General features: G+C 43.2%; 1 protein-coding gene across 8 annotated transcripts; it reads right to left on the bottom strand.

The window, feature by feature from the left end:
- Positions 1 to 1,355: 1,355 nt before the first annotated feature.
- Positions 1,356 to 14,648, bottom strand: ZDHHC4 (zinc finger DHHC-type palmitoyltransferase 4). 8 transcript variants are annotated; one of them, XM_036827337.1, is made up of 8 exons: positions 14,570 to 14,648; positions 13,917 to 14,084; positions 13,149 to 13,272; positions 11,878 to 11,951; positions 11,202 to 11,380; positions 8,791 to 8,916; positions 6,689 to 6,933; positions 1,356 to 1,700 (listed from the first exon to the last, which is right to left on the bottom strand). In XM_036827337.1, the coding sequence occupies exons 2-8, from the start codon at positions 13,973 to 13,975 to the stop codon at positions 1,410 to 1,412; spliced, it is 1,098 nt and encodes a 365-aa protein (XP_036683232.1). In that variant the 5' UTR covers positions 13,976 to 14,084; positions 14,570 to 14,648; the 3' UTR covers positions 1,356 to 1,409. The 8 variants fall into 8 exon arrangements, with proteins under 8 accessions (XP_036683232.1, XP_036683233.1, XP_036683239.1 ...); XM_036827338.1 differs by lacking the exon at positions 14,570 to 14,648 and adding an exon at positions 14,281 to 14,525; XM_036827344.1 differs by lacking the exons at positions 13,917 to 14,084; positions 14,570 to 14,648 and adding exons at positions 12,360 to 12,500; positions 12,867 to 12,892 and having other exon boundaries at positions 13,149 to 13,236.
- Positions 14,649 to 16,467: the final 1,819 nt, after the last annotated feature.

The following is a 16,467-nucleotide window of genomic DNA, read 5'->3' as shown; positions in this document are numbered from 1 at the left end:
CTGAACCCCGCCCCTGGGCCCCGCGACCGCCGAGCGGGTCCCGAGCGGCCGAGCTGGGGGCCACATCCACCAGCGAACGCGCTCTAGGTCTTGTGCGCTCCCCCCAGCCCCGCAAGGCCCGCCCGGAGCTCCCCTTGCTTTCTCTGCGCGGCGTTCAAAGCCTACACGTGTGATTTCATGGAGCTTTTCCAAGGATAGGGTGGTGGTGCAGGGCCGTGGCTCAGGCCTCAGCCGTTCATCTTTAACGTTATATCTAGTCTGAACTCGGGGCTGCGACGACAAATGATGCCTGCCTACCTGAGAGTCCCTATTCCCCAGCCCCCTCCAGATTGGCCCCGCCTAGCCTGGGAGGGCCGTAGGAATCAGGTCTCCTGCTCCTGACCACTAAGACCTGAAAACCTAAACCCTCAGCACTTTCTATGAATCTCTTTTCCTGCATTCATCTCTCTGCAATGAATGAACAGGGAGGTTAGCCTGGGATTTTCAAAACGGCAGAAATGAGTTGAATGTGGCCACAAGAGGCCAGTGGAGGGCAGGCCAGAGGCCACAGGAATGAGCCTTCTGTAAAACGTCCATTCTGGCCTGAGGGTGGGCCTAGGAGAGGATGCTGGGTGTGGTCAAGGAGATGAAAAAAGCCAAGGCCTTTCCCAGGGAAAGATGGAAAGGACGTTAAAGAGGGTGCAGCTGGGGCAACTTCAAGTCACGGAGACCCTCCTGCACATCAGGAGACACAGCCATAAGGCCCCTCCTGTCCAGGAGCCCAGTGGGAGACCAAGGTCAACTGGAACCTCTGGGAATTCACCTTTGAGCCCCTTGGCACCAGGACTTCAGAGATGCTCCACTCCAGCCGGCTGAATGAACAGAGGATGAGCAAGGGGTATTTCTGCCCCAGGGTTTATTAACATGGCACCTGGCAAGGCTTAGGCACTCAGTAAACACTAGTTTTCCCTTCCCTTCCTTAGCTACTGAGAGCCAATTCATAAACACAGTGGAAACCGGGAAAAAAGAAATAAACCAATGCTTAGAAAGTACGTATCCAGGACTTCCCTGGTGGCGCAGTGGTTAAGAATCTGCCTGCCAGTGCAGGGGACACGGGTTCGAGCCCTGGTCTGCGAAGATCCCACATGCCGCAGAACAACTAAGCCCGTGCGCCACAACTACTGAGCCTGCGCTCTAGAGCCCATGAGCCGCAACTACTGAGCTCGTGTGCCGCAACTACTGAAGCCCGCGCGCCTAGAGCCCGTGCTCCGCAAAAAGAGAAGCCACCGCTCGACACAAATAGAGAAAGCCCACGAGCAGCAACGAAGACCCAACACAACCAAATAAATAAATAAAAATTTTAAAAAAAGTATCCATATGTATAAATAAACATATACTATATTTAAAAGGCAGTAACACTCTTCCCATTCTTATTTCTTCTTTCTCTCATAATGTGCGACAGCAGGTAGAAAGATCTCGCGAAGGTTGCTCCAAAGCCCACGGGAGTGAATGTTCCGGTAAACCTGGGGCTCTGCTGATGGGGTCCAGGCCACGTGGGGGCAATGCTGGCACCAGGCTCGGGCATCTCTGTACCACTCGTTAGTGGTCTGGTTGGTAGCGGCCAGGTACAGACAGAAGCACAGGTAGCTCCCCAGGAGGAAGCTCAGCACCACAACAAAGCCCAACAGGAAGACAATCCTCGGGAAGGTCACGAACAGGTACTGGGGGCAAAGAAGAAGCAGCACGTTAGGCAGCTAGGCTGTGACACGCGTCGGGGTTAGGAACCACCGGCCATGGTCACGTCCATATACACTTCAGAACTGCCTTCCCATCTCCCCCACCTCCATACACATCTGACCCACTGAACACAAAATCAGAACCAAAAACAGCACTGACAAACATCCCAGGAAGAATTTCATATGGGATAAATGAAGTGTGTGCATTCAAGGAAAAGGGGAAGGACACTCAGGAGATGATGCCAGTTAGCTATTCAGAAAATCAACAGAGAAATGAATGCAGATCTTAGTTCATACATCAACATAAAGTCCAGACGGACAGAAGAGATCAATCTCTCTCTGAAAACAATACGACCCCAGAAATACATGTACAAGGGTATTCACTGTAGCACTGATTTTGACAGCCCCTCTTCCCAAAAGAAACAAGTTAAATGTCCATCCAGGAGGAAGAGTAAAACTCTGGGATAGTCATACTATGGAACAACAAGGAGCCTTTAAATTAGATCAGTGTCTATGTACTAATTTGGAAAAGATGTTGGTAGTATATTGCCCAACAAGAAAGACAAAATGCAAAAATCACAATGGAATCCTATTTGTGCAAAAACAAAACTAACTCGATGAAAGTGTATGGCCATATAAATAAACAGAAAAAAAGCCTGAAATGTACACCAAACTATAAAAGTGGTTGTCTCTGGAGAATGAAACTGTTGGGAGGGGAGGGGAATAATTCCCAGTTTATATTTTATTTTTGTCCAAGATGTTTTAAATTTTCTTCCCCCTCCCCCCCCCCCGGCTTTATAGAGATATAATTGAAATGTAACATTATGAAAGTTTAAGGTGCATGTAATATACAACATAATGATTATATATATTATATAATGAAATGATTACAATAACATTAGTTAACACATCTGTCACCTCACAGTTACAATTTGTGTGCGTGTGTTGAGAACCTTTATGAGCTACTCTCCTGGCAACTTTCAAATGTACAATACAGTATTGTTAATTACAATCACCATGCTGTACATTACATTCCCAGGACTTATTCATCTTTCAACTGGAATAACTACCTTCCCTTATTTCCCCCACCTCCCCCCACCCCTAAAAGTTCTGGACTACTTGAATTTTTATAAGTTCGTTTTTATGATAGACAAAGAATTCTAAAACAGTTCAATATTTTTGAAAGTTAGCAGAAAAGAAGTAGATACTTATCAAAACTCCATCAAAACTCCCGATGGGCGAGACTTGCTAACTGAAGTTACAAAGAAAAGAGACAGATTCGATGAGGAAGAATGTCTAAAGCTTTTTAAACAACAAAAAATGAGACACACAAACAGAAAACAAATACAACAAGAATGAACTACCATTATTATCCAAAGACCTCAAATCAAAAGTTATTCTCATATCAAATAGGTAAACAATTAAAGGGCAGAATTCACCAAAAAAGATATACAAATGACTGACAGACAAGGAAAGTAATCAAAAGTAATGAAAGAAATGTAATTTGTAAAAAAGGGTAAACCATATTCTGTCAAACTAGAAGCACTTCCCATCCCAGGCATCATCAATGCCTGCTCTGATGCAGTGAAAGGAACACTTACACACTGCTCTAACCACAGGTTTTAAAAAGCAATTTGACAACATATATCGAAAGACTTATAATTGTTGTCAATCTTTGACCCAGTATTTATGTTCTTGGGAATCTATCCTAAAGAAAGTTCTAAATACAAAAGCAAAACCACATACACAAGATTACCCATTGCAAAGGGGAAAATGCACTTCACGAGTGGAGGGAACTGGTGGTCACCTCCTTAAACCAATGAATCAACCCGGGCTTCACTGCTCCTATGTCACCTGATGGGATGCACTATGAAATACACATCCCTACCTAGGAAGCATTTTTGCCAAAAATATTTAACTTGAATCTAATCAAGGCTCTAGAACTAACTTCCAGTTTACACTAATATAAAGAAAGAGAGAAAAATTAGATGACAATTAGGAAAAGAAAAATCTAGAACATGGGACATTTTAAAAGATAACTAGACTGCTAAATGTCAATTTAATGAAAAAAAAGCAGGGGCATTACTTTAGAATAAAAGGACATAATATTCAAATGTAATGCATAACTATAAAATGGAATCTGGTTCAAGGAGGTAAAAGAGCTATAAAAGATATATTTGAAACAATGGGGAGATCTGAATATGGGCTAGAGAGTATATAGATTTATTATTACTTTTCTTACATGGGATAATAGAATTGTAGATACGTATGAGAACGTTGACATTCTGAAAAAATGCATGCTCAGGTATTTAGGGGTGAAGCAACATCGTCTCCAACTTATTTCTAATAATACAGAAAAATATATACACACGTATAGAAAGGAAACAGATTAAAATGTTAACAATTTTAAAATCTAGGTGGAAGGTATATGGGTAGTCACTCTGTTATTCTTTTAACTTTTCAGTATGATTACAAATTTACATAATTGGAAAAAACTTGAGAATAAAAACTATTCAAGGTTAAAACAACAAGGAGGTATCATGACATACCTATCAGAACAGCTGAAGTGAAAATCAGTGATAATGATAAACCTGGCAAAGATGCAGAGAAACCACTTACTCCCACATCCCTGGTGGGGAGAATGTAGAAAGGTACAAGCACTCTGCAAAACAGTGTGGTACTCCTTTTCAAAACCTAAAATGGACTTACCATACAACCCAACAATCACACTGAAGACTTCTTTTCACACAGCAGCTTCTAAACCAATGTTCATAGCAGCCTCATTAGTGATAGCCAAACACTGGAAATCACCCAAACGTCATTCATTCAAAGGGTAACTGATTAAACAAACTGTGATCCATTCTCACCATGGAAAACTATACGGCAGTAAGAAGGAATGAATTACTGATATATGCAACCACTAGGATGAATCTCAAGGAAACTGTGCTGAGTGAAAAAAACCAAACACAAAATGCTACTGTAGGATTCCATGTATGTAACAATAAATAACATAATAACAGAGATAGAAAACAGATGAGTGGTGGCTGGGCATTAGGGATGTGGGGAGGAGGATGTGGGTATCAGGGATAACACAGGGAGTCTGTGGTGATGGACAGAAGAGCACCTTGGTTGTGGTGGCAATTATTCAAAGCTACACATGTGACAAACTACACAGAGCTACACACATAACACAAACGAACACATATATAACTGGCACTGTGGACTGTGCCCATGTCAATTTCTTGCTTTTGTGCTGTGATTGCATAGGGATTCTGGCATGGGGAGAAGAGCTTAGGGGTGCACAGGATTTCTGTAACCTCCTGTAAATCAATCATTATTTTAAAATAAGAGTTAAAAAAGATGCAGGCTTTAGGACTATGTGCATATTTTCTCATATTAAGACAATATCCTTCAATTCCTATTTTCTAAGTGCTTTTATTATAATGGGTATTGAATTTTTTGACAGGCTTTTCAGCATCTAGAGAAATAATCATATCATTGTTCCTAATACTTAATAATGCTGTATAAGATACTAATCAATTTCCCAACATTGAACCAACCTTGCATTCACTTAATACATCCCACTTGCTCATTTTATTTTCTTTGAAACAAAAGGAAAAAAAACACTCAAGGAGAATTAGGCAGTTACCTAAAAAAAGACTGCTCATAAGCCATTTCCCATAAATGAAATAGAAATCTTTTAGCAATCAAATGAGTTTTTAAAGAATGGCTTTGACTTTTACATTACGGTAAATTAATGGGCAAAGAATAATAGTCTTTTCAATAAATGATGCTGGAACAACTGGATATCCACAAACTAAAGAATAAAGTTGGAACCTTACCAAACACAATGTACAAAAATTAACTCAAAATGCTCAAAGACCTAAATGTAAGACCTAAAATTATAAAATACTTTAAAGAATATTTAAGTGTAAATCTTCATGATCTTGGATTAAGCAATGATTTCTTAGCTACGACACTACAGCAAAAGCAACGAAAGAAAAAAATAAATTGAACATCAAAATTTAAAACTTCTGTGCTTCAAAGAAAACTATCAAAAAAGTGAAAAGACAACCAACAGAATGGGAGAAAATATTTGCACATCATGTATCTGATAAGGGTCAAGTGTCCAGAATATAAAAAAGAACTCTTGCAACATAAGAATAAAAGACAATCCAAATAAAAACGAGCTGCTTCTTCCTTAAACTTTCTTCTCCAAAGAAGATATACTAATGGCCAATAAGCACATGAAAAGATGCTCAATATCATTAGTCATTAGGGTAAATGCAAATCAAACCACAGTAAGGTATCACTTCATACCCACTACATGGCTATAATAAAAAAAAAAAAAGATAATAACAAGTATTGTTAAGAATGTGGAGAAATTAGAACCTTCATAGATTGCTGGTGGGAATGTAAATGATGCAAATGTTTTGGAAATCAGTCTGGTGGTTCCTCAAATGATTACAACGGAATGTTATTTAGCCATAAAAAGGAATGAAGCACTGATTCATGCTACAACATGAATGAGCTTTGAACATACTATGCTAAGTGAAAGAAACCAGCTCAAAAGGCTGCATATTGTATGATTCCATTTATGTGAAATGACCAGAAAAGGCAAACCCATAAAGACAGAAAGTAAACTTGTGGCTGCCTGGGTCTGGGGAAAAGGGAATGGGGAGTGACTGCTAATAGATAAGAGTTTCTTTTGTGGATGGTGAGATGTTCTGAAATTAGACTGTGGTGATGGTTACGTGGTTCTGTGAATATATTAAAACCACTGAACTGTATGCTTTAAAAGGGTGAATTTTATGGTGTGTGAATTATGTATCGATTTTTTAAAATTATATATCAATTTTTTAAAAAGGAATGCCTTCACGTTTTGACTCAGAAAACAAATGCCCTTTTTCCAATTTTGAAACCTGAAGTCAGAAACATACAGCCCACAACATAATTACCTGAATATTAATTACCTGAATAACAAAGACAGTGTCAACCACCTGCAAGTGTCCAAAGTCATCGACGTAAGTCTCCAGGTACAAGTCCGACACCATCACCAGCTGGACCAGAAACACGGTGCTCACCACAGCCATGGTGGCAGCCGAGGCCGTCAACGTCAAGAGGTAGAAGAGGAAGTACCTGATGTTCCAGGCCCCGATGCAGTTGTTCACCCACACACAGTGATGGTCAAAGCGGTGCACACACCGGTTACACACACCTGCACAGAAATGGGGGAGCCACAACCCTGCGTTGATCCTTGATAATAACACCATGCACACCTACTGAGAGTTTCACACGCTGACACTAGCAGTGTGAGCTGGCCGTGTCAATGGCAGCTGCTGTCACCAAGCTTTCAGAACCGAAGGGGACAATACAGTAGCCACATGTGAGTACTGAGCACTTGAAACGTGGCTACAAGAGAAACTTGAAAGAATACTTTGTTGGTATTGATAAATGCACAGTTGTTTTTCAATTATGCATTGCTCCTTTGAGATAAATGTGAATAATGCTGAGATGACAAAATAATTAGTGAACTTACTTACTTGGACATAATTTTAAAACTGACGCTTTTGCTTTAAAGCCAAATCAATTCTTCTGATAAAGATGAACCATTATGTCAATATAGATATGGATATTAAAGAAAAATGCTGGTTTATTTATTTATTTGTTTATTTATTTATTTATTTTGGTTGCGTTGGGTCTTCATTGCTGCGCACGGGCTTTCTCTAACAGCGGTAAGTGGGGGCTACTCTTCACTGTGGTGCGCGGGCTCCTCATGGCTATGGCTTCTCTTGTTGCAGAGCACGGGCTCTAGGCGTGTGGGCTTCAGTAGTTGTGGCACGTGGGCTCAGTAGCTGTGGCTCACAGGCTCTAGAGCGCAGGCTCAGTAGTTGTGGCGCATGGTTTTAGCTGGTCTATGGCGTGTGGGATCTTTCTGGACCAGGGCTCGAACCCGTATCCCCTGCATTGGCAGGTGGATTCTTAACCACTGTGCCACCAGGGAAGTCCCAAGAAAAATGATGTTTTGGTACTGATTCAGTCATTGAAAAACTTTTAAGAATGTCTAGAATAGCTTCGGTATGTGAATCAGCTCTTGCAACTATAAATTTTATGAAATCTAAATACAGATCAAGAATTTCCAATAAAAATTTAGTGTCTATTGATTGAGATGTACTGTAAATGTAAAAAACACGGAATTGCAAGGAATTAGTATGAAAAGAGAATATAAAAAAATCCACGAGGGGGCTTCCCTGGTGGCGCAGTGGTTGAGAATCCGCCTGCCAATGCAGGGGACACGGGTTCGAGCCCTGGTCTGGGAAGACCCCACATACCGCGGAGCAACTGGGCCCGTGAGCCACAATTACTGAGCCTGCACATCTGGAGCCTGTGCTCCGCAACAAGAGAGGCCGCGACAGTGAGAGGCCCACGCACCGCGATGAAGAGTGGCCCCCACTTGCCGCAACTAGAGAAAGCCCTCGCACAGAGACGAAGACCAACACAGCCATAAATAAAAATAAATAAATAAATAATAAACCCAAAAGTTTAAAAAAAAAGAAAAATCCACGAATGATATTTTTATACTGATTACATGTTAAAATGGTATTTTAGATATCTTAAGGGACATATAATTAAAATAAATTTTTCCCATTTCTTTTTACTTTTGCAACATGGCTACTAGAAAATTTTAAATCACATGGGTGGCTCACATTATATTTTTGTTGGACAGCACTAATCTAGAATCTTGGCCACTGCCCAGAAGAGTAGCCTCTGCCAGGACTGAAGTCTGCAAACACAACATCTTACAGAAACATCTCTTGAGCAGCAAGCACTGCCACGTGGCAAAGGAAGGGCTGTTTTGCCCAGAGCTGAAGGTTACCCACTACAGGAGAACATAAGACCTCACCTCTAGGCATCTCAAAGAAACCACTATCTAACTATCCCCTACCAGCAGAGGCCGCCTCATGTCTGGAGGTCAAATGGCCCTGCTTCTAGATTTATGTAACATTCCCTTACAGACGAAGCCCACTTGTCCGTTGTGCGAGGGCAGAGCTGGAGGGGCCAGAACCAGACTCACTGCAGTGCTTGGATCGTGCTGGTTTCCTTAAATCACAAGTAGAACACCTCATGTTCTTTGGGAACATCCCTTCATCAAATTCATAAACTTGAAGAAACAGTAATTCATTTGCTTTTGTTATGGTACCTGAAAAAAGGAAGGACAAGTGTCAGTTTCGAGCAATACAGTGGACCGGATGTTCACACAATCTGTCCTGGCAAAGCACAACTAAAACTGCTGTATTTAATATTCCAAATAATTTATTTTTTAAATTAACAGCTTTGAGATATAGTTCATAAACCCAATTCACCCATTTAAAGTGTACCATCCAATGGTTTTTATTTTTAATTAATTAAGTTATTTATTATTTATTTTTGGCTGCATTGGGTCTTCATTGCTGCTCGCGGGCTTTCTCCAGTTGTGGCGAGCGGGGTCTACTCTTCGTTGAGGTGCGCGGGTTTCTCATTGTGGTGGCTTCTCTTATTGTGGAGCACAGGCTCTAGGTGCGCGGGCTTCAGTAGTTGTGGTGCATAGGCTCAGTAGTTGTGGCACGCGGGCTCAGTAGTTGTGGCATGCGGGCTCAGTTGTTGTGGCGCAGGGCTCAGTAGTTGTGGTGTGCGGGCTCAGTAGTTGTGGCGTGTGGGCTCAGTAGTTGTGGCATGCGGTCTCAGTAGTTGTGGCACGTGGGCTCGGTAGTTGTGGCACGCGGGCTCGGTAGTTGTGGCACGCGGGCTCGGTAGTTGTGGCACGCGGGCTCAGTAGTTGTGGCACGCGGGCTCAGTAGTTGTGGCATGCGGGCTCAGTAGTTGTGGCATGCAGTCTCAGTAGTTGTGGCACGTGGGCTCAGTAGTTGTGGCACGCGGGCTCAGTAGTTGTGGCGCACAGGCTTAGTTGCTCCGCGGCATGTGGAGTCTTCCCGGACCACGGCTCAAACCCGTGTCCCCTGCACTGGCAGGTGGGCTCTTAACCACTGCGCCCACAGGGAAGCCCCCATTCAGTGGTTTTTATAGTCACAGAGTTGTACCACCACCACCACAATCAACTTGAGAACACTTTCATCACCCCAAAACGAAATCCTTTCAGCAGTCATTCTCCACTTCTCTCTAATCTCACAACCCCTGGCAACTGCTAATCGATTCTCTGTCTCTATGGATTTGCCTTTTTTGGATACTTCATATAAATGGAATCATACAGTATGTGGTCTTTTGTATCTGGCTTCTTTCATTGAGCATAATGTTTCCAAGGCTCACCCACGTTATAGGATGTATAAGTACTTCATTCCTCCTTATGGTTGAATAACATTCCATCGAATAGGTATATCGCATTTTATTTATCTGTTCATTAATTCATGGACATTTGGTCCTTCAAGGATAGAAAAGATTAAAATAAGTGGATGGGGACTTCCCTGGTGGTGCAGTGGTTAAGAATCCACCTGCTAATGCAGGAGACACAGGTTCGAGCCCTGGTGGGGGAAGATCCCACATGCTGCGGAGTAACTAAGCCCGTGCATCACAACTACTGAGCCTGCGCAGCTAGAGCCCGTGCTCTGCAACAAGAGAAGCCACTGCAATGAGAAGCCCGTGCACCACAATGAAGAGTAGCCCCCGCTCACCGCACCTAGAGAAAGCCCGCGCGCAGCAACGAAGACCCAACGCAGCCAAAAATTTAAAATAAATAAATAAATAAATGTAATTTATTAAAATAAGTGGATGGGAAAAAAAATACCAAGCAAGTATATATCTAAAAACAATGTAATAATAAATATTAGTATCAGACAAAGGAGACTTGAGAGCAAAGAGTATTACTAGTAACAAAGAGGCTCATTGTATTTTGAAAAAAGATTCAAGAGATAATACTAATTCTAAACTTGAATACATCTAATATGAGTATATATAACTATTGTACACACACACACACATATAATAGCTTCAAAATATGTTAAGGAAAAATCTGTCAAATCTACCATCAGAATGAGATCACATACCTCTCTCAGTAATCAAACAAAAATATTAGTATGAATATAAAAAATCTGAACATAACATCTTGATCTAATGGACTTACATGGTTGCCTGTGCCCAAGAACTAGAAAATATAATACTCTTTTCAAGAACACATGGATCATTTACAGAAACTGACCACATGCCTGGGCATAATGCAAATATCAGTAACAACTTTAAAAGAAACAGTATCATATAGACTGCAAGCTCTGTATATAACACAATTAAGTGATAATGTTTAAATAGTTCTAAATAATCTGTGGGACAAAGAAGAAAAAATAAAACTAGAAAACATTTGAAACTGAAAGATCATGCAAACCCTACATATCAAATTTTTTCCAAAGCCCTTGGAGGGATCACTACTCGTTTGTAGCACTGTCAGTGAGACAGACAGTTGATCTGTCACCATTTTCTATACTAAGAGCCTCAACTTACCAGGGTTTGTTTCACAACTTAGGGCAAAAAAAACCAGATTTACAATCAGCAGCAGATAAGGCAGAAAAAGGTAATTCAAGGAGAACTCCAGCTCTTGACAGAGGCCAAATATTTCCCAGGTGTATTCAGTATAAACCATCCCTTGCAAGATGAGATGCAGGATAACAAAGGTGTGGTTTCTGAAAGGACACAGGTACATGACTTGTTCACAGGGGCTTCTCTGTGAAAAAATCACACCACACTACAGAAGGTGAACCAACGGACAACCACTTCCTTTGGGTTTGAGACAACAGTAAGAATTACATTAGAAATCATGTGAAACATTTCACCTAGTGCCTACCACATAGTAAGTACTCAATAAATGTTATCTATTATAATCATCATCTTTGTTGGGAATTGAGGTCTCAGTATCAGTATATATTTTTTACAGAAATGCATGCCAATACTTTCCCATTCTTTAAGTATTGATACTTAAAATTAGATATGTCAAATCCCCAGAGATAAAAGGCAGATTATCTGTCAGTAAAGGTTCTGAACCCAGGACTCTTGATCCCTCCAGCATCCCTCCCTGTATTACGCTGGAAACAAACAAGGAACCTCCTAGAGCTAGAGGACAGCAACAGTTAACAATCGAAACAGAAAAGAAGATAATACTTAAACTCTGAAATATAAATACCGTGTATGGAAGAGGTAATGAAGAAATCTTAGCATGGCTCTCCGAAGGCATTCTGGAATTATATATGAAAATATCTGAAACAAAAGAAAAGAGAAAGGTTCAGTTTCATTTCTCTTTCTCCCCACTCCTAAACAAATTAGATGCTTCACTTTTAGCCAGCAATAATGGTGATATAAAGGCATGTTTCTGCATGTGAGCAGAGAAGAGATTTAAGTGAGAATAAAGAGGTGGGCTTCCCTCAGCTGGCCTTCCTTTGATGTCAACTCCTCCATTTCCATCCTGACCCCAAACAAGGCACTAAGTCTTGGTCTTCAGGCAAAGGGAGGTGAGCAGAGGGGCTGGATCAGGTAATGCTGATGTGAACTGTTAATATAGCCTTTCCCTGCCTTGGGTTCAATCCTAGGTTCCAGAGTCTACCTCCAGATCACAGAGCATTAGCCCAGGTCCCCCCACCAGGCCAACACCTTCCCAAGGCTGCTCACCCCAATTCTGCTCACTTTGATCCCTGGAGGAGTGTGGGTAGCCCGATGTTCAGCTTTCTACCCACACTACCCCCAGTTTCACCCATCAGGCCCCTCCAGGCAGACACCGCTCACATCCATGCCCAATTACAGGCATCAACTCTAGAGAAAAACAGCCAACCTTGAGAATGCTATCTTCTCTTAAAGCATCATCAAAAGATTACTTTTGGGACTTCCCTGGTGGTCCAGTGGTAAAGAATCCACCTTCATGCAGGGGATGAGGGTTCAATCCCTGGTCGGGGAACTAATATCCCACATGCCCCAGGGCAAGGAAGCCCACGTGCCACAACTATTGAGCACACGAGCCTCAACGAGAGAGCCCGCATGCTGCAAACTACAGAGCCCACGTGCTCTGGAGCCCGTGTGCCACGACTAGAGAGAGAAAACCCACGCACCACAACTAGAGAGAAGTCTGAGCGCTGCAATTAGAGAGAAGCCCAAGCACCGGAACGAAGAGATCCCGCATACCTCAACAAAGATCCTGTGTGCCGCAACTAAGACCCGACACAGCCCAAAAAAAAGGAAAATAAATAAATTAAATAAATTTTTTAAAAAAAGATTACTTTCAACAGCAACAAAAACAAAAACAGAAAGATACAGACTTTCGAATACACTGCAAGTGCCATAAATGAAAGAACAAGTGAACGAACGAATAAAAAATGGCATCTCTTTTTTGTTCTGACAGAAAACTGGTGAGCCTTTTAGACCGGTGGTATTCAAAATCCCGTGGTCTCCAACCATCACTGTTACCTGTGCTCCTCTTCTGACCAGGCCTTTCAAGCAATGGGTTTTCGAGCAGATGCAGATCGTAACAACACCAATCAGCATAAAAGCCAAGTAGAACAAGAAGAGAACCAGAAAGTCCATCCTGGGGCTACAAAGGAACAGAAAGAGTGTGATTATTACTGAGGGATATAGTCCAATGCATATTCTCAGACATCAATTCCCTAAGTGACTCCAAACAGAATTCTTCATCCTTCAAGCACAAATTGCCTCTCAGTGGGGCTTCCCACCTGGTCACCCTTCAAAAGTTTCCTAATCAAACCACTGTGGTCTGCCTTGTGGCATCTCCTGCCTGCAAATCCCAAAATAAGTGGGGAAGAATATGCAAAATGCATCCCCCTTCTCTCCCACAGCGATAAATCAGTCTTTTACTCCCCTGAATATAAATATTCACAATGACATTGATATGAATGTACCCAAAAGAATCTACTGACATTGCTCTTGGAACAAGCATCCACCAGAGGCACTCAGGGGCCCCCAGCCAGGATCAGGCGTGCTGTCCTATGAAGATCCCTCCAGGGCAGTGACCACAACACTCAGGGATCACCCAGGGGGACCAGAGTCAACACACAAGCCTGTATTAAGAAACTGGAAATGGTTACTTTTGGCCTTGGCAGATATGGTTCTGGGCAGAACTTCCAATTAAGATAACCAAACTAGAAACTCCTCACGAGATAAGACAGAGGAAAGAAAGAGCAGCAATTCTCACGAGGTGATTCAGGGTCCCCAGCCTACATATTTCTTTTGTTTAGATAGTTTTCAGCCGGCAGCTCGGGCATTCCTCCTCCGAACATTCACGGAGAATCCAAACGGCATCTCCTCTTGTTCAGCGGCGTGCGCCTGGCACAACAGGTGGCACCCAAAGCTGCAGGAGACATGGCTCCTCTAGGAAGCTGGATCTGGCTGCAGAGACATCAATTCAACCCTCACATAATATGATAGGCTAGGAGTCAGGGGCGGAATACATTGTGTAAAAGAATTTGGAAGTCAAGGGATGTTGAGACCCCGCAGGGTGAACGGGGCTGTAAGATTTCTAGACAAAAAGCTCATTGGGAAGAAATAACCCGGGAGCCTTGGATCTCGGTGTTTATCCCTATACCTGAGGAGCCCACGCTGGGGACCTGACAGAAGAGCATTTCCGAGGCTACTCTCCGTCCGAAGATCCCAGCGGGTGGGCCTGGCCGGAGCCTTCCCCGGGAGCCGAAACCGGGGTTGGTCGGATGGGGGGGTGCAGAAAGATCGGAGGGGACACTGGGGGTGTCTGTGCGCCGGGAGGGGTGGAGGTGGGGCTGCAGCTCCATACACAAGGGGGAAGGGCGGGTCAGACAGGGAGACGAAGGGCCCCGTGCCAGCCCGGGTGTCTAAGAGCCCAGCGGAGGCGGACTTACCGCCGATACCTGTCTACCGCCAGCTGCACCTGATCCGCGCGTCTAGGGCGCGTCCCCAGACTTCCGGCGGAGCCGTGACGTCATCACGCGCCGCCGTCGGCCAGGCCGACTTCCGGCGGAAGTGCGCGCGGACAGCTGCGGGGGGCGTGGGGCTGCCGCTCGTGTTCTGCACCCTCGGAGTAGTCTCTCGCTTCCCGCCTTGGCTCCTCCAGAATGTGGTTAAGTCTGACGGCCGGGAGGTCCAGCTTTATAGAGCCGTTGCCAGAAATCTTACAAAGAGACTGTCCCAGGCCTGGTGCGGGCGAGGACGCCGGTGTTGTGAAGCGGACGAGCCGCCCACCGGCCTGGGTAGAGCCGTCATGGCTCGGCTCCCAGCCGAGCAGCGACCCCGGGCGGCCCAGGGCAGGCACACCTAGGGGCTCATACCCTGTGTCTTAGTGGTGGACAGAGTTCGCTTTGCTTTCTGCCAGTCACACCGTTGGGACCTGTCTGAACCGTTCCAGTGTCTTTGCTCCTGCTGTCTCAGAACACCTCTGAACATCCTGCCTCTGGGAACATGACGATTGTTTGACTCCAAACCTAGAGGATAAGAAGGAAGGCTGTTTAATGATAGTTGAACCTGGAGTGAGAAAAGCTGCTTCCAAACATAGCATTGACAGGTCCCCTGTGGGGTGTCCCTTTTACCCTGAACGCCTCTGAATCCGCTGAGACCAGTCTATTCTCGATGCCTCTGAAAACCTGTCTGTAACTTGAGCCAGGCCTATCCTCCTTTTGAGGGGAAATGTCTGTGATCTCCAAACACTGGCATTAAAGCGCTTCTCTTTTCCGGTCTTTGCTACCTACCCAGCTTACAGCTTCATAATTTTTTTTTTTTTTCCTTTCTAAAAAACTTATCAAGCTGGGCACTTTCTGATACATTGTGTGAAAGGCCTTCACGAACTTGTGGACACAGAGTTGAAAAACAAAACCCCAAAGTCAGAAAATGTGATACCACCAGGGAGGAGTGTGGTTATGGATGGAGCCTCATCACGTATGCAGAGCGGCTGGACCTCATCAGTGTCTCCCGCTGACTCCTCACCCTGCTGGTTAATTCTGAGCTGGTTGGTGGTTAAGTATTTTGATTAGCTTTCCTCACTCATAAATGCCGAATTTTAGTTTTAACCCCATTCATTTTTTTCTCTGGATGGTTTCAGTTGAGCCTAACTTTAAATCTTCGTTTGATTACCTGTGGTGTTCTGCGCTGGACTGCTTTTCTTTCATTTCTTAAAATTTATGCAAGTAATACAATATTGTGCTCTCCTTGTAAAAGAGTCAAACTATACAAAACAAAACCAGAAACCTCCCTTGACCATCACCCCTCCCAAATCTCAGTCCCTTGGCAGGATTAATCACTTATTTAGTGTGTATCTTCCATAACTCTTTTATACAGTTATACATATTTACTTATTAAACAAATATGTATTGAGTACACAGTATATGCCAGGCACTGTTTTAGGCACTGGGAACATAGCAATAAAACAGAAAAATCCCTGAACGTCATAGTTTACATTCTAGAGTGTACATACACATTTATAATTTTTTGTTTACCGGAATAGCATTATCTTATACATAATGGTTCTACATCTTGCTTTCTTTTTGTTTTCCCCAAAATATGTCTTGGTGATCCTTCCACACCAATACGTATATATTTGCTATATCGTATTTACCTCATTATGTGCAATTCATTGTTTAGCTGAGCCATAACTCATCTGCCAGGGTCCCAAACTCTAGTGCCTACAGGGGATATGCAGGTAACAAATCAGTAAAGTGACAAAGTGGAGCAAGTGTGTTTTGTTCTAAGCAGAAGTAGCTATTTACACAGACCAAAGGATTGCTGACTTGAATTCCAGTGTTTTAAG

The sequence above is a fragment of the Balaenoptera musculus genome, chromosome 15 (assembly GCF_009873245.2).
Source record: "Balaenoptera musculus isolate JJ_BM4_2016_0621 chromosome 15, mBalMus1.pri.v3, whole genome shotgun sequence".
NCBI lineage: Eukaryota > Metazoa > Chordata > Mammalia > Artiodactyla > Balaenopteridae > Balaenoptera > Balaenoptera musculus.
Note: the sequence above shows the minus strand (reverse complement) of the source record. Positions and strands in the feature narration are given on the sequence as shown.